The sequence below is a fragment of the Phyllostomus hastatus genome, unplaced genomic scaffold (assembly GCF_019186645.2).
Source record: "Phyllostomus hastatus isolate PE091 unplaced genomic scaffold, TTU_PhHast_1.1 phas_scaffold_28, whole genome shotgun sequence".
NCBI lineage: Eukaryota > Metazoa > Chordata > Mammalia > Chiroptera > Phyllostomidae > Phyllostomus > Phyllostomus hastatus.
Genome location: NW_025334022.1, coordinates 11903600 through 11924014, shown reverse-complemented (window position 1 = coordinate 11924014; position 20415 = coordinate 11903600). Strand labels below are relative to the sequence as shown.

Sequence of the window (20415 nt, the reverse complement as noted above, 5' to 3'; positions counted from 1 at the left end):
ACCAACAGACATATGAAAAGGTGTTCAAAGTCACTAATCATCATGGAAGTACAAATTAAAACCACAATGAGATATCACTTCACACCTGCCAGAATGGCTACCATCAATAAATCAACAAACAAGTGCTGGTAAGGATGTGGAGAAAAGAGAACCCTTGTGAATTGTTGGTGGGAATGCAGATTGGTTCAGCAAGTATGAAAACAGTTTAAAGTTACCTCAAAAAATTTAAAATTAAACTGCTTTATGACCCAGCAATTGCACTTCTGGAGATATATCAGAAGAAGTCCAAAATGCTAATTAAAAAAATATATGCACCTCTATGTTTATTGAAGCATTATTTACAATAGCCTAGATTTGGAAGCAGCCCAAGTGGCCATCAGTAGATGAGTTGATAACAAAGCTGTGGTACATTTACAGAATAGAACACTACTTGACTATTATAAAGTTGGAAAGCTTACCCCTTGCCACAGCATGGATGGACCTGGAGAGTATTATGCTAAGTGAAATAAGCCAGTCAGAGAAAGACAAGTACCATACAATCTCACATTTAAATAGAACCTAATCAACTAAACAAACAAGCAAGCAAAATATAACCAGAGTTATTGAAGTTAAGAACAATCTCACAGTGACCAAAAGGGAAGTGGGAGGGGATAATGGAGGAAAAAGAGGAAGGGTTTTCAGGAACAACTATAAAGAAAATATGGACAAAACCAAGGGAGGTCAGAATCAGGGGAGGGACATAGAAATGGCTGGGGTTGGGGGGTGGAGAGAAAATGCAGACAACGGTACTGAACAACAATAAAATATTTTAAAAATAAATGAATAAAACATAAAAAGACAATACTTTGATGAAAATGAAAATAGAAACACCATGTACAAAACTTATGGGATGCATCTAACATGGTGGTGAAATAAAATATATAGCTATAAACACGTACATTTTAAAAAGGCATACTAAACCAAAAACTAGCACAAATTAGGAAATAAAAATTACACCAAAAGTAGATGAAATAGCCCTGGTTGGTGTAACTCAGTGGATTGAGTGTGGGCCTGTGAACCAAAAGGTCGCTGGTTCGATTCCCAGTCAGGGCACATGCCTGGGTTGTGGGCCAGGTCCCCAGTGGGGAGCGCATGAGCAGGAACCACATTGATGTTTCTCTCCCTCTCTTTCTCCCTCCCTTCCCTTCTCTTTAAAACTAAATAAATAAAATCTTAAAAATAGTAGATGAAAAAGTGAGTAGAAATCTATCCTAACAAAAACTTCAACTTACAATTATGATATGACCCAGCAACACCATTCTTAGGTATACACAAGAAAATGATTGAAAATGGGCATTCAAACAAGGATTTGTATGCAAATTTTCTTCATTGTAGCACTGTTCATAGTAGCCAGCAGATGAAAATAATTCAAATGTTCATGAGCTATTGCGTGGATAAAGAAAATGTGGCATATCCATACACTATAATTATTTATTGATAACAAGGAATGAAGTACTGATACATGCTACAACATGCGTGAACCTTGGAAACATTATGGTAATTAAAAGAAACCAGGCACTAAAGATGATATATTGCATGATTTCACTTATGCGAAATATCATGAATACAAATATCCATAGACACAGAATGCAGATTATTGGATGCCAGACATTGTGGAGAGAAAGTAATGGAAAGTAATTTCTTAATAGATATGAGGTTTTCTATCGGGAAAATGAACATTTTATGGAACTAGACTTGGTGGTGGTTGCAAAACACTGAATATACTAAGTGCCACTGAACTGTACCCCTTCATATGGTTAAAATGTTGTATTTTATTTTAGGTAAATTTATATCTATTTGAAAACAAAAATTATTTAGGTAATGTGAGAGAATTCCATAATGCTCTCCCCAACACAAACACAAGATTCTGGACCCCTGTTCACTCAATAAAATACTAATAAAAGCTTTTGTAATTCAGTTTTGCACATGTAATTGAATTTCTGAATGATTTGACCTTAAAATGTTGAGATTATCTGAGTGGATTTGACTTTATTACCTGAACTATTAAAATACAAACAATTTTCTCCAGATGGAGCAGATATGGAAGTCAGAGAAACTCTAAGTGTGAGAGGGATTTGAAATAACAATGGTTCTCTCTTGCTGAGATTGAGGGGGCTGGCTGCATGTAGGTGCTGAGACCAGTCCCTGCCTGGCAGCTAGAAAAAAACCTGACCATGGTCCTATATCCCTGAGAAACTGGTTTCTGCCAATAACAAAAATGCTCTTGGAAGTGATTTCCTGGATTTACCACTAGATGAGAGCACACAAGCCAACCCCTTGATTTTAGCCTTGTGATTCTCTGAGCAGAAAACCCAGTCATTCTGTTCCTGTTTTCTTTACTGTAGACATTGTGTGATAATAAATTTTATGTATATGCCTCTAAGTTTGTAATAACTTGTTACATAGCAATTGAAAAAAATACAGGGAATTAAAGACTTCCGGCCAAGATGGAGGCATAGGTAGACATACTGTGCCTCCTCACACAACCAAAAGAAGGACAACAACAATTTAGAAACAAAATAACAACCAGAACTGAAAGAAAATTGAACTGTATGAAAATCTAACAACCAACAAGTTAAAATAGACACATTCATCAAGAATGGTAAGAGGGGCAGAGTCAGGCAGCTGGGTGGTGAGGGGTCATGTCAAAAAAAGCAGTGGCTGGTGGACCCCAGGTGTGCAAGGAAGCAGCTGACAGACTCCGGGTGCTCAAGATTGCAGAGGGTGGACCGTGGGCAAGAAGGCAGCGGCTGGAAGGCCACAGGCATGGAGTGGCAATGGGCAGACCCAGTGAGGCAGCAATTGTGGAGCAGGGCACAGCACACAAGGTGGCTAATGAGATGGTCCCACATTCACACACAGATAAACAAGGTGAAACTGGGGAGTGAGACAGACCGAGCAATCCAGGGCCCCTGCATAAGGAAATAAAGCCTCAAAACACTTATTAAAAACACTGGTGGGGGTTGAGGTGCCGGGAGAGACTCCCAGCCTTACAGGAGAGTTTGTTGGAGAGACCCACAGGGTCCTAAAATGTACAGAAGCCCACCCACATGGAAATCAGCACCAGAACAGCCCAGTTTGCTTGGGAGGAGTGGCAGAAGGGATTGAAATCTGACAGAGAGCTGAGCAAGTGCCATTGTTCCATCTTTGACCCCTCCCCCACATACAGCATCATGACCCAGCAACTAGGTTGCCCCACCCTGGTGAACACCCAAGGCTCTGCCCCTCATATGCAACAGGTGTGTCAAGACAAAAAAAATGGCCCAAATGAAGGAACAGATGGAACCTCCAAAACAAATACAACTAGGGGACCAAGAGATAGCCAACCTATCACATGCACAGTTCAAAGCACTGATGATCAGGATGCTCACAGAATTGATTGAATTTGGTCACAAATTAGATGAAAAAAATGAAGGCTACACTAAGTGAAATGAAGGACAATGTACAAGGAACCAATAGTGATGGGAAGAAAACTGGACTCAAATCAATGGAGTGTACCAAAAGGAAGAAAGAAACAACCAAACAGAAAAGAATGAAGAAACAAGAATTCAAAAAAGTGAGGAGAGGCTTAGGAACCTCCAGGACATCTTTAAATGTTCCAACATCCAAATTATAAGGGTACCAGAAGGAGAAGAGGAAGAGCAACAAGTGGAAAACTTATTTGAAAAAATAATAAAGAAGAACTTCCCCAATCTGGGAAAGGAAATAGACTTTCAGGAAGTGCAGGAATCTCAGAGAGTCCCAAAGAAGTCAGACCCAAAGAGGAACACACCAAGGCACATCATAATTACATAATCATAATCTCCATAATTAAAATGGAGAGAATCCTAGAGACAGCAAGAGATAAGGAAACAGTTACCTACAAAAGAGTTCCCATCAGACTTTCAGCTTATTTCTCAAAAGAGACCTTGCAGGCAAGAAGGGTCTGGAAAGAAGTATTCCAAGTCATAAAAGGCAAGGACCTACATCCAAGATTGCTCTATCCAGCAAAGCTTTCATTTAAAATGGAAGGGCAGATAAAGTGCTTCTCAGATAAGGTCAAGTTAAAGGAGCTCATCATCACCAAGCCCTTATTATATGAAATGTTAAAGGGACTTATCTGAGAAAAAGAAAATAAAAAACATGTGTAGTAAAATAACAGCAAACTCACAGTTATTAACAACCACACCTAAAACAAAAGCAAAAACAAAGGAAGCAAACAACTAAAACAGGAGCAGAACCACAGAAATGGAGAACAAATGGAGGGTTAGCAACAGGGCAGCGGGAGGAGGAGAGAGGGGGAAAAGGTACAGAGAATAAGTGACATAGATAGTAGGTAGAAAATAGACAGGGGGGAGGGCAAGAATAGTATGGGAAATGTAGAATCTAAAGAACTTATGACACATGGACACAAACTAAAGGGGGGAAGTGGGTGGAAGAGGGTGTGCAAGGTGAAGGGGAATGAAGGGGGGAAATGGGACAACTGTAATAGCATAATCAATAAAATACATTAAAAAAGAAAAAAAACACAGGTTTTACTATATTTACAGATTTAGAAATATGCCCAAATACATTGTTAGGTTAAAAAAGAAAGCAAGTCTCAGAAAAGAACATATGGTTTGATTAAAATATGTGTATATACACAGTATTAAGTTTTATGTTTAGTAACATATTCCAGTAAAACAAACAGCTTTAGTAATGTGTTTAAGATTAGAAAATCCATTAGAATTACCTTTATTTCTGCTACAGAAAAGAGATGTATCTTAAACCATTTTATTAATATTATCAACAAAACTGAGTTTTAGTAGCATTTGAATACAAGCTTTCTTTCACAAAATCTTACTAAACAAATGCAACTAAATATTAGCTGATAGATTTTTTAAAACAATAATTTTCCCACTAGGCTTTACTGCATAACTCATGTTATAGTATAATGTTTCTAATGCTTTAAAACATTTGAAAATTTTAAAAGCCCATCTTTTATGACCATGAAACTGTTAAAAGTTTTAGCATTAGAAATAGTGTATTTGTTTAAAAAAAAACTTCTTTGAGTACTGAACAAGTTTCTTTTGCAGAGAAAATTTTAAGAAATTTAGTGACTTTAAAAGGTTATTTTCCTTCAAATTTTCATCTTGCTCCAAAGAATAATTTTTGCACTATCCTTAAATGATAAATTCACATTTATGATGTAATTCTTCCTTGATTTAGTAAAGTTTTCCTTTTACATAAGCATACGCATATAAAATAATTTCCACTGATGTACACAAACTGGATGGATTGTTTCATTTTTAAAAAAGAACTTAACTTCTAGCCAAGATGGAGGCATAAGTAGATACACTGTGCCTCCTCAAACAACCCAGTGAAAGACAACAACAAAGAAAAAACAACTAGAACTGACAGAAAATCAAACTGTATGGAAATCCAACAACCAAGGAGTTAATGAAGAAACATTAATTAAGACTGGTAAGAGGAGCAGAAATGGGCAGCCGGGGTGGAAAGGACACAAGGCAACATGGCAACTGGAGGACCAGGGTGAGCAAGGCAGTGGCTGGCAGACCAGGCAAGGAGACAGCAGGCAGAGCAGGGGGTCCCACATTTATGTGTGGATAAACTGGGAGGAGCAACTGGGTAGTGAGACACACCATGCAACCCAGGGTTCCAGTCCTCAGAAATAAAGCCTCAAAATCTCTGACTGAAAAAACCTATGGGGGTTGAGGAGACCGGAGAAACTCACAGCCTCACAGGAGAGTTCACTGGGGAGACCCACAGGGCCCCCAAGCATACACAAACACACCCTCCAGGGAATTGGCACCAAAAGGGTCCAATTTCCTGTGGGTAGCAGAGGAAGTGATTGAAAGATGGCAGAGAGCTGAGCAAGCAGCATGCTCCTTCTTGGATCCATTCCCCACATACAGTGCCACAATGCAGTGAAGTAGGTTGCTCCAACCTGACAAATACCTAAGGTTCCACCCCTTACTATGTAATAGGTGCACTGAAACAAAAAATTATGGCCCAAATGAAAGAACAGATCAAAGATTCAGAAGAAAATACAACTAAGCAATGAAGAGATAGCCAACATATCAGATGCACAGTTCAAAACATTGGTAATCAGGGTGCTCACAGAATTGGTTGAGTATGGTCACAAAACAGAGTAAAAAGTGAAGGCTATGCAAAGTGAAATGAAGGAAAATGTACAGGGAACTAACAGTGATGGGAAGGAAACCCGGACCCAAATTAATGGTGTGGACCAGAAGGAAGAAAAAAACTTTCAACCAGAACAGAATGAAGAAACAAGAGTTTTAAAAAAAATGGGGAGAGGCTTAGGGACCTCCAGGAAAACTTTAAATGTTCCAACATCCAAGTCATATGGATGCCAGAAGGAGAAGAGAAAGAGAAAAAATTGGAAACTTATTTGAAAAAAATAATGAAGGAGAACTTCCCTAATCTGGTGAAGGAAATAGACTTCCAGGAAGTCCAGGAAGCTCAGCGAGTCCCAAAGGAGTTGGACCCAAGGAAGCACACAAGGAGGCACATCATAATTACATTACCCAAGATTAGAGGTAAGGAGGGAATCTTCAAAGCAGCAAGAGAAAAAGAGAAAGTTACCTACAAAGGAGTGCCCATAAGACTATCACCTGACTTCTCAAAAGAAACCTTACAGGTAAGAAGGGGTTGGAAAGAAGTACTCAAAGTCAGGAAACGCAAGGAACTGTATCCAAGATTACTCTGCCCAGCACAGCTGTCATTTAGAATGCAAGGGCAGAGATGGCGGCTTTACCCTAGGCAGCGTGTTTCTCGGCTTCTGTGAAGAGGAGGGAAACTCGTGGATTGGTGGAGAAACAGAGCAAGTGGCCTAGGTTACCGAATCATTTTTGAAAGCAGGACATCAAAAATTATTGCAATCATTGAAAAACCAGATGGTAAGGAGACTGCTTCATGACAAAAGGGACCCAGGGATCAGCGCAGGGACCAGGGGTTTGCAGTCTCCAGGCCCAGTGCACCCAGGTCTGCCTCAGGGCTCCGGGGAGAGGGAAGTCACTGCTCCCTCCCCCGAATACAGGGGTTGAGCAACTCCAGGGGAGAACTTGTTGCTTGAAGGCACAGAGAGGCCAGTTGGACTGGGAAAAAATCGCCCAGGGACTGTGAACACCCACCCAGAGCTGTGGGAGAAGTGAGGGCGTCCAGCCAGCACGACCAGGGGCGGCCTGGAAGAGCGCTTGCACCCCTAGCCCAGTGGGAGTGTGGATCAGTGGACAACCCAGAGCCAGGAAAGGGCACGGGCATTCTCAGGTTTCGGGAGCCTGCGGTTCTGAACTGTAGAAGTGTGCGCCCCATCGGGAATCCTGACTCTCGTGCTGTGATCCCAGAAGGGACGCGGTGCTTAGTGCATTCCTAGAGCCCGAAACTCAAAAATTTGGTGGAGGGGCATGCCCTTTTACGATTCCCAGGGAGGGCACAGTGAATCCCAAAATGTCGCGGGTGCCTCCTGAGATCATAGAGCTGGAACCCTGCAGGGACCCTGGAGTACGGAAGAATGCGGCAGTGAGCTCCGGAGAGCAAGTGTGCTCTGGAGCTCCCAGGGTACCTGAGAGACTTGCTGAGATTTGGCTGGGAAGAGTGATAAGCATTTCAAAGGCTCCTCAGCCAGCTGAAGCCAGCAAGATCAGAAAAACTGGTATGACCAGTTAGAAACCAACAAGAGGTTTGTTTTGTTTTGTTTTGTTTTGTTTTTTTGTGGCTGTTGTTGGTTGATTTTATCTTGTGTTTTAAGTGTCATTTAATTTTTCAATTCTTATTATTTTTATATCTCTCAATCCCTTCTGTTTTTCTTCCATTCATCCTAGTATTATTCTTTCCACTCCAAATTTATCTCTCCTGCACTCCATCTTCTGCTTTTCCCCCCTTTTTTTTATCTTGCAAGTTACTGTAAATTTGTATTATCTTTTCCTCACTTTTCCAACATTTTTATTTTAAAAGTATTTTGGTATTCTCTTTCTTTCTGTATGATCTTCTTTGCTTGGCTGGTTATACAGTCATTTGATAGGTTCCCCTTGGTATCTCAGTCACAGTGTGTTGATAATTTACTATCCTTCATCTGTGTTCCATTAATACACCTCTCAAGGTTCTATACTCTTTATTCTTGTTATCTAGATCTCATCGATTCTGCCACAAGACTGTCACTTTACTATTACTGTTAATAAGACCTAGTCCATACAATTGTAAATACTACTCAATACCCCTACCTGATCTCAGACCACTTTGCAATATCTTGATCTATACTATTGTGGGGATTGTCTCTATTCCTTTACACACTACTCCTATTTACTAATCTTTAATCCAACCCTACCTTAGAATCTGACCTCCCACAGCATCACAGCTTTTTAGATCCAACTAACAATCCTCTCATCCCCAATAAGAGTCTTACCTTCTTTCCATCCTTTCTAAAACATGGATAGTGGGGTGGAGGATCACGGTTAACACTATAAGGAGCCAAAGGATAACCCATCTCTTCTATACTGGCTGCTAATGTAAATATCATAGTATACTGTCTTGCTGTCTTAAACCATTTCACCTTACTCCTCCAACTGATCACAAAAAAAGAGCAGGGGGAAGCTGTGAACACCAGGATACACGAAGGAGACTGCACCACTGAATCTCACAAGTATGCTACCACAGAAGTTCACACCATAATTACAGGGAACCAGAACAGATCAATTTAAGAAACAGAGGCTAACAAGAAGAAATCCACGGACAATGAGAAAACAAAGAAACAATCCCCAATTGAAGGGAAACGAGGAAGCCTCAGAAAAAATGCTAAATGAAATAGAGGCAACTCAACTATCAGATAGTGAGTTCAAAACAAGGATTATCAGGAAGTTCAATGAACTCACAATGAGCTACCAAAAATTAGAGGGAAACTACAACAAACTCACTGCAAACTATATAAATATGAAAAAGGAAATAGAAACTCTCAACAAGGGCCAAGAGGAAAAAATGAAGAATACAATTTCTGAACTGAAGAACATAGTAGAAGGAATGAAAAGCAGGATTGATGAAGCAGAAGATAGGATTAGCGAATTGGAGGGCAAAGTAGAAAACAACATCCAGAAAGAGCAAGAAAAAAAAAGAGGCTCAGAAAGAATGAAGAGGGATTAAGAGAAATGCAAAACAATATGAAACGTAATAATATCCGTATAATAGGGATACCAGAAGGAGAAGAAGAAAACCAATGGATCAAAAACCTAGCTGAAAAAGTAATGTAGGAAAACTTCCCTAATTTGAGGAGAGAAAAAGTCACACAAATCCAGGAAACACAGGGAGTCCCAATTAAGAGGAACCCACAGAGGCACACCTCAAGACACATCATAATTAAAATGGCAAAATTTCAAGACAAAGAGAGAATCTTAAAGGCAGCAAGGGAGAAAAAGGAAGTAAGATACAAGGGAGCCCCAATAAGGCTAACAGCTGACTTCTCAATGGAAACACTTCAAGCCAGAAGAGAATGGTAAGAAATACTCCAAGTAATGGGAACCAGAGGTCTGCAACCAAGGCTACTTCATCCAGCAAGGCTCTCAATCAAGATAGAAGGCCAAATAAGAAGCTTCCCAGACAAAGAAGTCTAAAAGAATACACCTCCACCAAACCAGCTCTGCAAGACATTCTAAAGGGACTGCTTTAAGGAAAGGAAGGAAAAGTGAGAGAGAGAGGAACACATGTACATAAAAGACAATGAATAATTACCTATCAATAATAACCTTAAACGTAAATGGATTAAATGCTCCAATCAGAAGACATAGAATAGCTGAATGGATAAGAAAAAATGACCCACATATATGATGTCTACAAGAGACCCACCTCAGGATAAAAGACCTGCACAAGCTGAAAGTGAAGGGCAGGAAACAAATCTTCCAAGCAAATGGACAGGAAAAAAAAGCCAGGGTAGCAATACCCGTATCAGACAAAATAGACTTCCAAAAAAGGTCCATAAAGAGAGACCCAGAAGGTCACTTCATAAAACTCAAGGGAATAATCCACCAAGAAGACATAAATATTGTAAATATATATGCACCCAACATAGGAGCACCCAAATATATAAAGAAAATCTTAGAGGACTTCAAGAAAGATATGCACAGCAACAAAACTATAGTGGGGGATTTTAACACACCACTATCAAAAATGGACAGATCTTCCAAACAAAATATCAACAAAGATATTGTGGCATTGAACAATACCCTTGATGAAATGGACTTCAGTGATAAATACAGAACCTTCCATCCAAAAGAAGCTAAATATACATTCTTTTCAAATGTAAACGGAACCTTTTCAAAGACAGACCACATGATAGGACACAAAATAAGCCCCAAGGATTTCAAGAAAATTGAAATCATACAAAGCATTTTCTCGGATGACAGGGTACGGAAGGTAGAAACCAACCCCAAGGAAAAAAATCCAAAACACTAAAAATCATGGAGATTAAATAGCATGCTATTAAACAATGAATGGGTGAAGAATGATATTAGGGAAGAAATCAAAAGGTTTCTGGAAACAAATGAAAATGAACTCACAACAACCCAAAACTTATGGGACACAGCCAAGGCAGTCCTGAGAGGGAAGTTCACAGCGATAAAGGCCCACCTAAAAAAGGTAGAAACATTCCAAACAAATAACCTAACTCTATGTCTACAAGAACTTGAGGAACAACAAAAAGACAGCCCAGAGCAAGCAGAAGGAAGGAAATAATAACCAAGATCAGAGCAGAATTAAATGACATAGATACTAAAAGCACAAATCTAAGGATCATTGAATCCAAGAGCTGGTTCTTTGAAAAGATAAACAAAATCGAGAAGCCTTTAAGCAGACTCATCAAGAAAAAAAGAGAGAAGGTCTGAATAAACACAATCAGAAATGTAAGAGGAGAGATTACAACAGATACCACAGAAATACAAAGGATGGTAAGAAATTACTACAAAGAACTGTATGCCAAGAAAATTTGAAAACCTAGGTGAAATGGACAAATTTCTAGAAAAATATAATCTTCCAAAACTCAATGAAAAAGAAGCAGAAAGCCTGAACACACCAATAACAACAAAAGAAATTGAAGCAGTAATCAAAAAACTCCCAACACACAAAATCCCTGGACCAGATGGTTTCACAGGAGAATTCTAAAATGCATTTAAACAAGAGCTAACCCCTATCCTTCACAGACTATTTCAAAAAATCCAAAAAGATGGGAGACTCCCAAACTCTTTTTGTGAGGCCGACATCATCCTAATTCCAAAACCAGATAAAGACACAACAAAGAAAGAAAATTTCAGGTCAATATCACTGATGAACATTGACGCTAAAATCCTCAACAAAATACTGGCAAACCGCATCCAACAATACATTAGAAAGATCATACACCATGACCAAGTGGGATTCATTCCAGGGATGCAAGGATAGTACAATATTCACAAATCAGTAAATGTAATACATCACATATACAAAAGCAAAGACAAAAATCACATGATCATATCAATAGATGCAGAAAAAGCATTTGATAAAGTACAGCACCCATTCATGATAAAAACACTCAGCAAAGTGGGAATAGAGGGAGCATTCCTCAATATAATAAAGGCCATATATGAGAGACCTATAGCCAACATCATACTCAATGGGCAAAAATTAAAATCTTTTCCACTAAGATCAGGAAGAAGACAAGGCTGCCCACTTTCACCACTTCTATTCCATATAGTCCTGGAAGTTTTAGCCACAGCAATCAGAGAAGAAAAAGAAATAAAAGGCATCCAAATCGGAAAGGAGGAAACAAAACTGTCACTGTTTGCAGATGACATTATAGTGTACATAGAAAATCCTATAGACTCCACCAGAAACTGCTTGACCTAATAAATGAATTTGGCAAAAGAGCGGGATACAAAGTCAATATCCAGATATCAAAGGCATTTCTGTACACCAACAATGAAACAGCAGAAGCAGAAATCAAGGAAACAATCCCATTTGAAATATCAAAAAGAAAAATAAAATACCTAGGAATAAACCTAACCAAAGAGGTAAAAGACCTGTATGCAGAAAACCACATAACAATCAGGAAAGAAATCAAGGAAGACACAAACAAATGGAAACATATACCGTGTTCATGGATTGGAAGAATTAATATCATCAACATGTCCATACTACCCAAAGCAATTTACAGATTCAATGCAATTCCTATTAAAGTACCAATGGCATATTTCACAGACATAGAACAAACACTTCAAAAATTTATTTGGAACCATAAACAACCCTGAATAGCTGCTGCAATTTTGAGAAAGATGAGTAAAGCAGGAGGGTCACAATACCCGACACTAAACTATACTACAAGGCCACTGTAATCAAAACAGCCTGGTACTGGCATAAAAACAGGCACATAGACCAATGGAACAGAACAGAGAGCCCAGAAATAAACCCAAGTCTCTATGGTCAATTAATATTTGACAAATGAGGCAGCATCATAAAATGGAGTAAAAATAGCCTCTTCAACAAATGGTGTTGAAAGAACTGGACAGCTATGTGCAAAAACATGAAACTTGAGCACCAACTTACACCATATACAAAAATAAATTCAAGGTGAATGAAAGACCTAAATATAAAACGTGACACCATTCATGTCCTAGAGGAGAACGTAGGTAGGAAAATCTCAGATATGTCACGAAAAACTTTTTTACTGACATGTCCCCTAGAGCCAGGGACATAAAGGAAAGAATAAACAAATGGGACCTCATCAAAATTAAAAGCTTCTGCACAGCTAAAGAAAACAGTATCAAAATTAAAAGAGAACCAACTGTATCAAAAAACATATTTGCCAATTATACCTCAGACAAGGGTTTAATATCCAAAATATATAAAGAACTCTCGCGACTGCACTCTAAGAAGACAAGGAATCCAGTTAAAAAATGGGCAAAGGACTTGAACAGACACTTCTCCAAGGAGGACATACAGAAGTTCCAAAACACATGAAACAATGTTCAATATTGCTAGCTATCAGAGAGATGCAAATTAAAACCACAATGAGATACCACTTCACACCAATCATAATGGCCATCCTAAGCAAAGCAACAAACAACAAGTGTTGGAGAGGTTGTGGAGAAAAGTGGTCCCTAGTGCACTGTTGGTGGGACTGCAGACTGGTACAATCACTATGGAAAGCAGTATGGAACTTCCTCAGAAAACTAAAAATGGATCTGCCTTTTGACCCTGCAATTCCACCGCTGGGACTCTATCCTAAGAATACTAAAACACCAATTCAAAAGAACTTATGCATCCCAATGTTCATAGCAGCACAATTTACAATAGCTAGATGCTGGAAGCAACCAAGGTGCCTATCAGTAAATGAATGGATCAAAAATTATGGTTCATTTACACAATGGAATTCTATGCAGCAGAAAGAAAGAAGGAGCTCCTACCCTTCACAACAGCTTGGATGGAGCTGGAAAACATTATGCTAAGCGAAATAAGCCAGGCAGTGAAAGACAGATACCATATGATCTCACCTTTAACAGGAACCTAAACTACAAGACAAATAAACAAGCAAAATATAACCAAAGACACTGAAATAGAGGAAAGGCTGACAGTGACCACATGGGAGAGAAGAGGGAACTTCAGGGGCCATTGGGAAGGGTTCACAGGAACACACTTAAAGGACACAATGACAAAAACTAGGTGGAGGGTGGTAATGGGAGGGAAGTGGGGAGGGTTGGTGGATTGGGAGTAAAAGGGAGAAAACTGTATTTGAACAATGATTAAAATAAAATTAAAGGAAAAGAATGCAAGGGCAGATAAAGTGCTTCTCAGATAAGGTCAAGTTAAAGGAGTTCATCATCACCAAACCCTTATATGAAATGTTAAAGGGACTTATCTAAGAAAGAAGATAAAGAATATGAACAGTAAAATGACAACAAACTCAACTATCAACAACTAATCTTGAAAAGAAAACAAAAACGAAAGCAAACTAAGCATACAATTAGAACAAGAACAGAATCACAGAAATAGATATCACATGGAGGGTTGTGAGTAGGGAGGGAGAGAAATGGGGGAAAAGCTACAAGGAGTAAGAAGCATAAATAGTAGGTAGAATATAGACAGGGGGAGGTTAAGAGTAGTATAGGAAATGGAGAAGCCAAAAGACTTATATGTATGACCCATGGACATTAACTAAGGAGGGGGGTGATGTGGGTGGGAGGAGCTGTGCAGGGTAGAGGGGAATAAGGAGGGAAATGTGGCAACTGTAATAGCACAATCAATAAAATATATTAAAAGAGAATTTCAATCAACTCTGCCTCATAGATAAAACTACAAAGATCCTGAATGTCTATAAATATGGGAGTGGAAGTGTGTGTATCGTCCTTATTTTAAAGAAAATATTTAGACTGATTTAGAGTAAAATTCACAAAGCACATTTCTTGAGGCAAGGATAAAGCTGACATTGTCTTTCTGCATTTTCTGTATTCTCTAATTTTACTGAGGGTTTTTTTCTGACATCTTAGGAGCTTGCTTAGCTCAGGCTTGATGCAGTTCAGAAGTGCCAGTGATTTTAACAGCTCCAGAGTAATATCCATTAATAAAGAACCTGCATCTGTGGATAAATATTTCAGATTTGCATCAGTAATTAAGGTAGTTCCAAGGACATTCTGCATGGTTCCTTAGATTTAACAGAGTCACCAGCAAAATTGGGTCAGTTACCTTTTGGACATATCTATCACTGGTGTATTTCTAACAAATGTATTCATCCTAATATTAACATAATTTAATATATGTTATATATGATTTTCAATGGTTTTATATATTTTTATCTAAACATTTAGTGTCTGTGTGTAAGTGTATAACAAGGATAATACAGTTCACTATTTTTCCAAACAGATAACCAATTATCCCAGCACTATTTTTTCAGATATATAATGTTTCTCCACTGATTCAAAAATTTTCAATCAGATTACTAATATTTCTCCATACTTGAGTTTTACAATCAGTTTTTTTCTGTTTTATTTTTTCTATATTATTATGGCATAATATTTTTTAATATTGTAGCTTCACAATGCTTTTTATCTGTCAGTATAACTTTCCTAAATCACTGTTATGAATTATTTGGAAAACTCTAGTGCTGCTTTAATTTAAAGGCCACGTTAGAGTCTTGCTAAATTTGCACTAATATAAATTAGAGGAGACCATAAATTTGTCACAGGCTCTCAATATCTTAAATTCCAGTAGCAAGACTCTATTAGACATGTCCCTCACCTCATAGAAAGACCACACAGAGACCCTTCAAAAGAGGAAACCCAAGCTTAGGGTTATATTTCAAAGTCCTTAAAAGGGGTAGGGGGTGCTGTCTGAGGGGTCTATGTTTATGGGATGTTTCAGCAGCCCATAAAGATTGCCAAGGTTTTACAACTAAAATCATATTTTTCAACTGAAAATAATAGCATTGTCTAGTTATAACAACCAAAAGATGAATACATGTCAATGAAAGACAAAAACAATAATTCCTTTAAAAAGTAAATAAACAAAAACCCTGGCCAGGTAGCTCAGTTAGTTAGAGCATCATTTAATAAGTTGGGGATTTCTCCTCAGGTCAGAACACATACAAGAATCAACCAATGAATGCATAATAAATAAGTCTAATAAAAAGTTGCTGTTTCTCTCTCTGTGCCCCCCTTCCTCTCTAAAATAAATTGATTTTTTTAAAACAATGGAATTCTATGCAGCAGAGAGAAAGAAGGAGCTTATACCCTTTGCAACAGCATGGATGGAACTGGAGAGCATTATGCTAAGTGAAGATAATCCAGGCAGTGAGGGACAAATACCATATGATTTCACCTATAACTGGAACCTAATCAACAAAAGAAAAAAGCAAACAAAATACAACCAGAGTCACTGAAATTAAGAACAATCTAACAATAGCCAGAGGGGAGGGGTGAGGGGACAGTGGGATGAAGGGTTTTCAGGAACTACTATAAAGGACACATGGACAAAACCAAGGGGAAGAGGGGAAGCAAGGGAAGAAGGTGGGTTTGGCTGGGGTGGGGAAAGTGGTGGGGAGAAAATACAGACAACTGTAATTAAACAACAATAAAATAATTTAAATTTTAAAAATAAATAAACAACAACAAAAAAAAAACCAGAAAGGGAACTAATCAAGGTGAAAGGGTTTTTTGTGGTTGTTTTTTTATGTCACTTTCTGCTTATTTTACAGACTTACTGGAGCTCACATCCCTTCTCTGCTCATTTAATTCTGGGACAAGACCAACGAGTCTGCTAAGAGAAATTCTGGCCTTTGCTTCCTGGTGAGTGGAGGGGCAAGAAGTTGGATTTTAATGGTATAGAAGAGAAAGAAGAAATTCTTTTAAAGCTGCAGCAGAAATCAGGAAAAAGGGCAAAATACAAAGTATTATGGTCCATTTGTTCTCCAAGATTGCTAAGTAGGGGGAAGAATAATAAGGGATGTGCAGTAGCGGGTGGTAAGGATGGGGGCAAGGTGACGAAAGAGGAAAGGTGACTCTGCCATGCTTCTGGAAGTCACCCTCCTGCTGGACTGCCCTAGTGATCCGTAATTCAGAGCCTGAGCTCACAGTAATGCAACTTTTTTGAGACTTGTAACTGATGCAAAGATTAGTCTCTAGTTGCAGTGTGAGCGTCATTTGTAGCTGTGCACCTGCTGTCTATTTCCTTGAAAGTTAGCCTGTAGCCAAGGAAGGGGGAAGTCCTAGAAACTGACTGCATCCATTGCAGGTTGGTGGATGCTGACTGAGGTAGGAGTGGCAGAGGGCAAAACCCAGATTGAGTCCAAGATTTGAGAGGGGTCTCCCGATGCCCACCTACTTGGTGCAAGAAATGGACAAGGAGATAGAGAGGGGCAAAGAGTTGAGATTGTGTACCAGTTCAGATCTACTAGGAGGTGGGCGATTGGGCAACATCTGCAAGGAAGAACCAGAGAAGAGTATGGGGAGGAATCAGCCTAATACCTGTGGGGCGACAGGAGGGGAACACAACCGTTGAATCAGGTTTGGGATGACATGGGTTCCACAAGAGGTCTAGACCTCCGTTTCTAGTATCTCTTCACCCTTCATCCATTTTGGAGTTAGATATTGTTGGCTGCTGGAATGGCACTGGGGTGCCAGTTGCTGCAGAACATAGGGAAAGGCCTGACAAACAGGTCTCGTCTGCAGAAGAGGCAATTGAGTAGACAGGCTTCTAACTGAGAGATACAGGCAGAGAGCAAGAAAATGTTTTTGGTCTCCACAGGTTGGTGTAATCTTGGACACTGCCTGTGGACTATGGGGTAGGCATGGCAATGTACTGAAACCCCAGCAGGTCCAGGTTTGCAATGCCCACACTACCTCTTCTCCCTTTGTCCATCTTGATACATAAAATAATGGTTAATGGAAGGAGAGTGGGCTCAAGAAAGGCCATTGGGTCCCAAAAGGCCCTAGCAAATACCCAGATCAAAATTATTTATAAATAAACCACATTGACATCCAGTAAGCTCTTGTGACTACCACCCCAAAAGTTGTCCACTTACATTCAATAAATGGTAATTGGGTGGTGGGAGGGATGGGATAGTGGGGTGAGGGGCATAAAGAAGAGGTGAAACAGGTTTGGAAATAATCATCTTTGATTACAATGTCTATTTCCTTTTTAAAATATTTTTTATTTTTAGAGAGAGGAGAAGGGAGGGAGAAAGAGAGGGAGAGAAACATTGATGTGATGTGTGAGAGATGTATCCATCGGTTGCCTCTCACCCGCCCACAACCAGAGACCTGGCCCCCAATCCAGCCATGTATCCCAGCTGGGAATCAAACCATGGACCTTTCAGTTTGCAAGCTGGCACTCAATCCACTGAGCCACACAAGTCAGAGCTGGATGCCTATTTCTGAAAGGCAGGCTAGTGCATCACAGGATAGGAAATGAAGCAGTGATACCAGATGGAGGACAAAGAGATGGTGGCAATATTTGACTAGCAGAATCCTAAATAAACAGTGGAGATACCCTCCTGCCCCCTTACTGGTCCTTTAATCAAGTAATCAGCCCTGGCCATTGCCATATTTCTGTCTGCAGAACTTTAGGTTCTTTGGTGCAGCAGATTTCAAGGGCAAGAGAGGAAAGCTGCTTCTGATCCCTGCAGGTAGGGGAGTGCCTGGGACCCTAAGGTGTAGGGGTATCAGGAATTATAACTGAATCTGGAAGACTCACAGACTTCCCTGCCTGAGTTAAGTGCAGGACAAACTTGGCCAAGTCTTTAGAGACTGTGGTTCTGTGGCTGATGAGGGATGAAAAGTATAGATGGCCAAACTCTTGGACACCCCTAGAGGGCTTATCAAGAACCCTGGTCTCTCAACTTGTCCTGCATTTTTGTGTGTGGAGTGGCCAAGGAAAGGATTTTCAGAGGCAATGGTGGCTTTTGGGGCAGGGCTTGGTCTGGGGCACCACCCCAAGAGTGCCCTCGAAGTCTCTCAGATGGCAAAACTTTTGCCTATAGGGCTATGAATCCAGTGGTTACAACTTCAATCCCTCTTCTTGCCTTTTATCTCCTAGAAAGAATCAGAAAAAACCACTCAACACAGAAAATGTCTCCAAGGAATGCAGAGGAGGGAAGCAAGCTCCAGTGCAGAATGAAGAAGCCTGCCCTTTGGAAGGTGGGGAAGGCCAGGAGCCTAGAGGAAATATTAGAGGGGTTTGGGCTTCACCTGCTAAGGATTTTAGAAAGGATATGTCCAATAGGCTTGTCAATAGCATTGACATGATCAATGGGAATGCAAATAATATGGAACAGTTCATGGAAGAGATGAGAGAACTAAGGAGGAAAATTAGAGAGCTTCAGTTGTAGTACAGTCTGCACATTCTTATAGCAGAGCCCTCTCACCATGATCATCATGATGAATTTTGTCTTATTCCCTGAATGCTGAGATTAATAATCATAAACCCCATATTTCCCAAGCTTGCATTTTCATGATGTACCCATTATGGTGAAACTTGGGTGTTCTTTTATTTTTCTGATTGGAAATTTCATTTTGACTTAGTCCTGTAACTTTTTCTGTCAGCATGGGAGATTCATCAATTTGTGTGGAAATAAAGCAGTTTATAGATATACTATCTCATTTTAAAACATGCATATTTTATGCACATCAGAATGTGTTTATTCTTATTTTCTTATCTAGTTTTTTTTTAAATAAATAAAAAAACTATGGTACATTTACACAATGGAATTCTATGCAGCAGAAAGAACGAAGGAGCTCCTCCCCTTTGTGACAGCATGGATGGAACTGGAAAGCATTATGCTAAGTGAAATAAGCCAGGCGGTGAAAGACAAACACCATATGATCTCACCTTTAACAGGAACCTGATCAACAAAACAAACAAACAAGGAAAATATAACCAAAGACACTGAAATCGAGAAAAGACTGACAGTGACCAGAGGGGAGAGGGGAGGGAATTTCAGGGGAAAAGGGGAAGGGTTTGCAGGAACAAGTATAAAGGACACATGGACAATAACAAGCAGGGGTGGAAACAGGAGAGAGGTGGGGAGGGCTGAGGGGGTAGGCTGGGATGGGGGTAAAAGGCAGAAAACTGTACTTGAACAACAATTAAAATAAAAAAATTAAAATGAATACACATGTATTACATGTAGCATTTAAAAAGTAAGAAGCAAAGGACTTTCCAATCAGCTTATAAAAGGAATGGATACAATACTTGAGGCAGAATTTGAAGGCAATATCTTATATTACTTCTGTATCTCTTATTTAGAAGCACAAGCCTGGTAATTATTACAAATACATTTCTTTAAAGTCAGCCTATTTATCTATAAAATGAAGATAATACCTGTCTTATAGGGCTGCTGCTGGAATCAATAAAGTAATGACTGAACTGTGTTTGGCTGGTTCTATCCACACATGCGAGGCCCCAACCCTCTAAATGTCTTTTATTTTAGGGAAGAGTCCAAGGACTATGCTCATCAGCAAGAGCAATTGAGTGCCAGGTGGGTGACACATTTGTATACCTATGCTGCTAGATAATGCCATGGCTGCTAGGTACCCCTTCCCCTTCTTGATTTTGCTTCTTCCACTGGTTCCATCCACTGTTGATGTGCTAGAGTGCTAAAGGTGAAAAAGATTCATTAATTTCTCTGAAACCATCAGAGGTTTTAATCCCCATTTTTGCCTTTCAGAAATGTGGAGAATGCCCCCTTCCTGCTATAGAGTTATATGTAATCCAGATGTGTACTTTCCCAGTGCTGTTTAGGAATCCACACAGTCCTTTATAGTTTTTCTTAGACTTTTTTTTTCTCACCCCTAATCCCTAGACAAATCTGAATGGCACTCATGCTAGTATTCTCAGAATTGGACTATCTCTTTTATCTTTTGATGAATA

The 20415-nt window shown here is 39.4% G+C and overlaps 1 protein-coding gene across 1 annotated transcript; it reads left to right on the top strand.

The window, feature by feature from the left end:
• The first annotated feature begins 2681 nt into the window (after positions 1-2681).
• On the top strand, positions 2682-18946 carry BEX5 (brain expressed X-linked 5). Its single transcript, XM_045817475.1, is given in 2 exon segments — positions 2682-2770; positions 18583-18946. Coding segments are annotated over 2 exon segments (453 nt in total).
• Positions 18947-20415: the final 1469 nt, after the last annotated feature.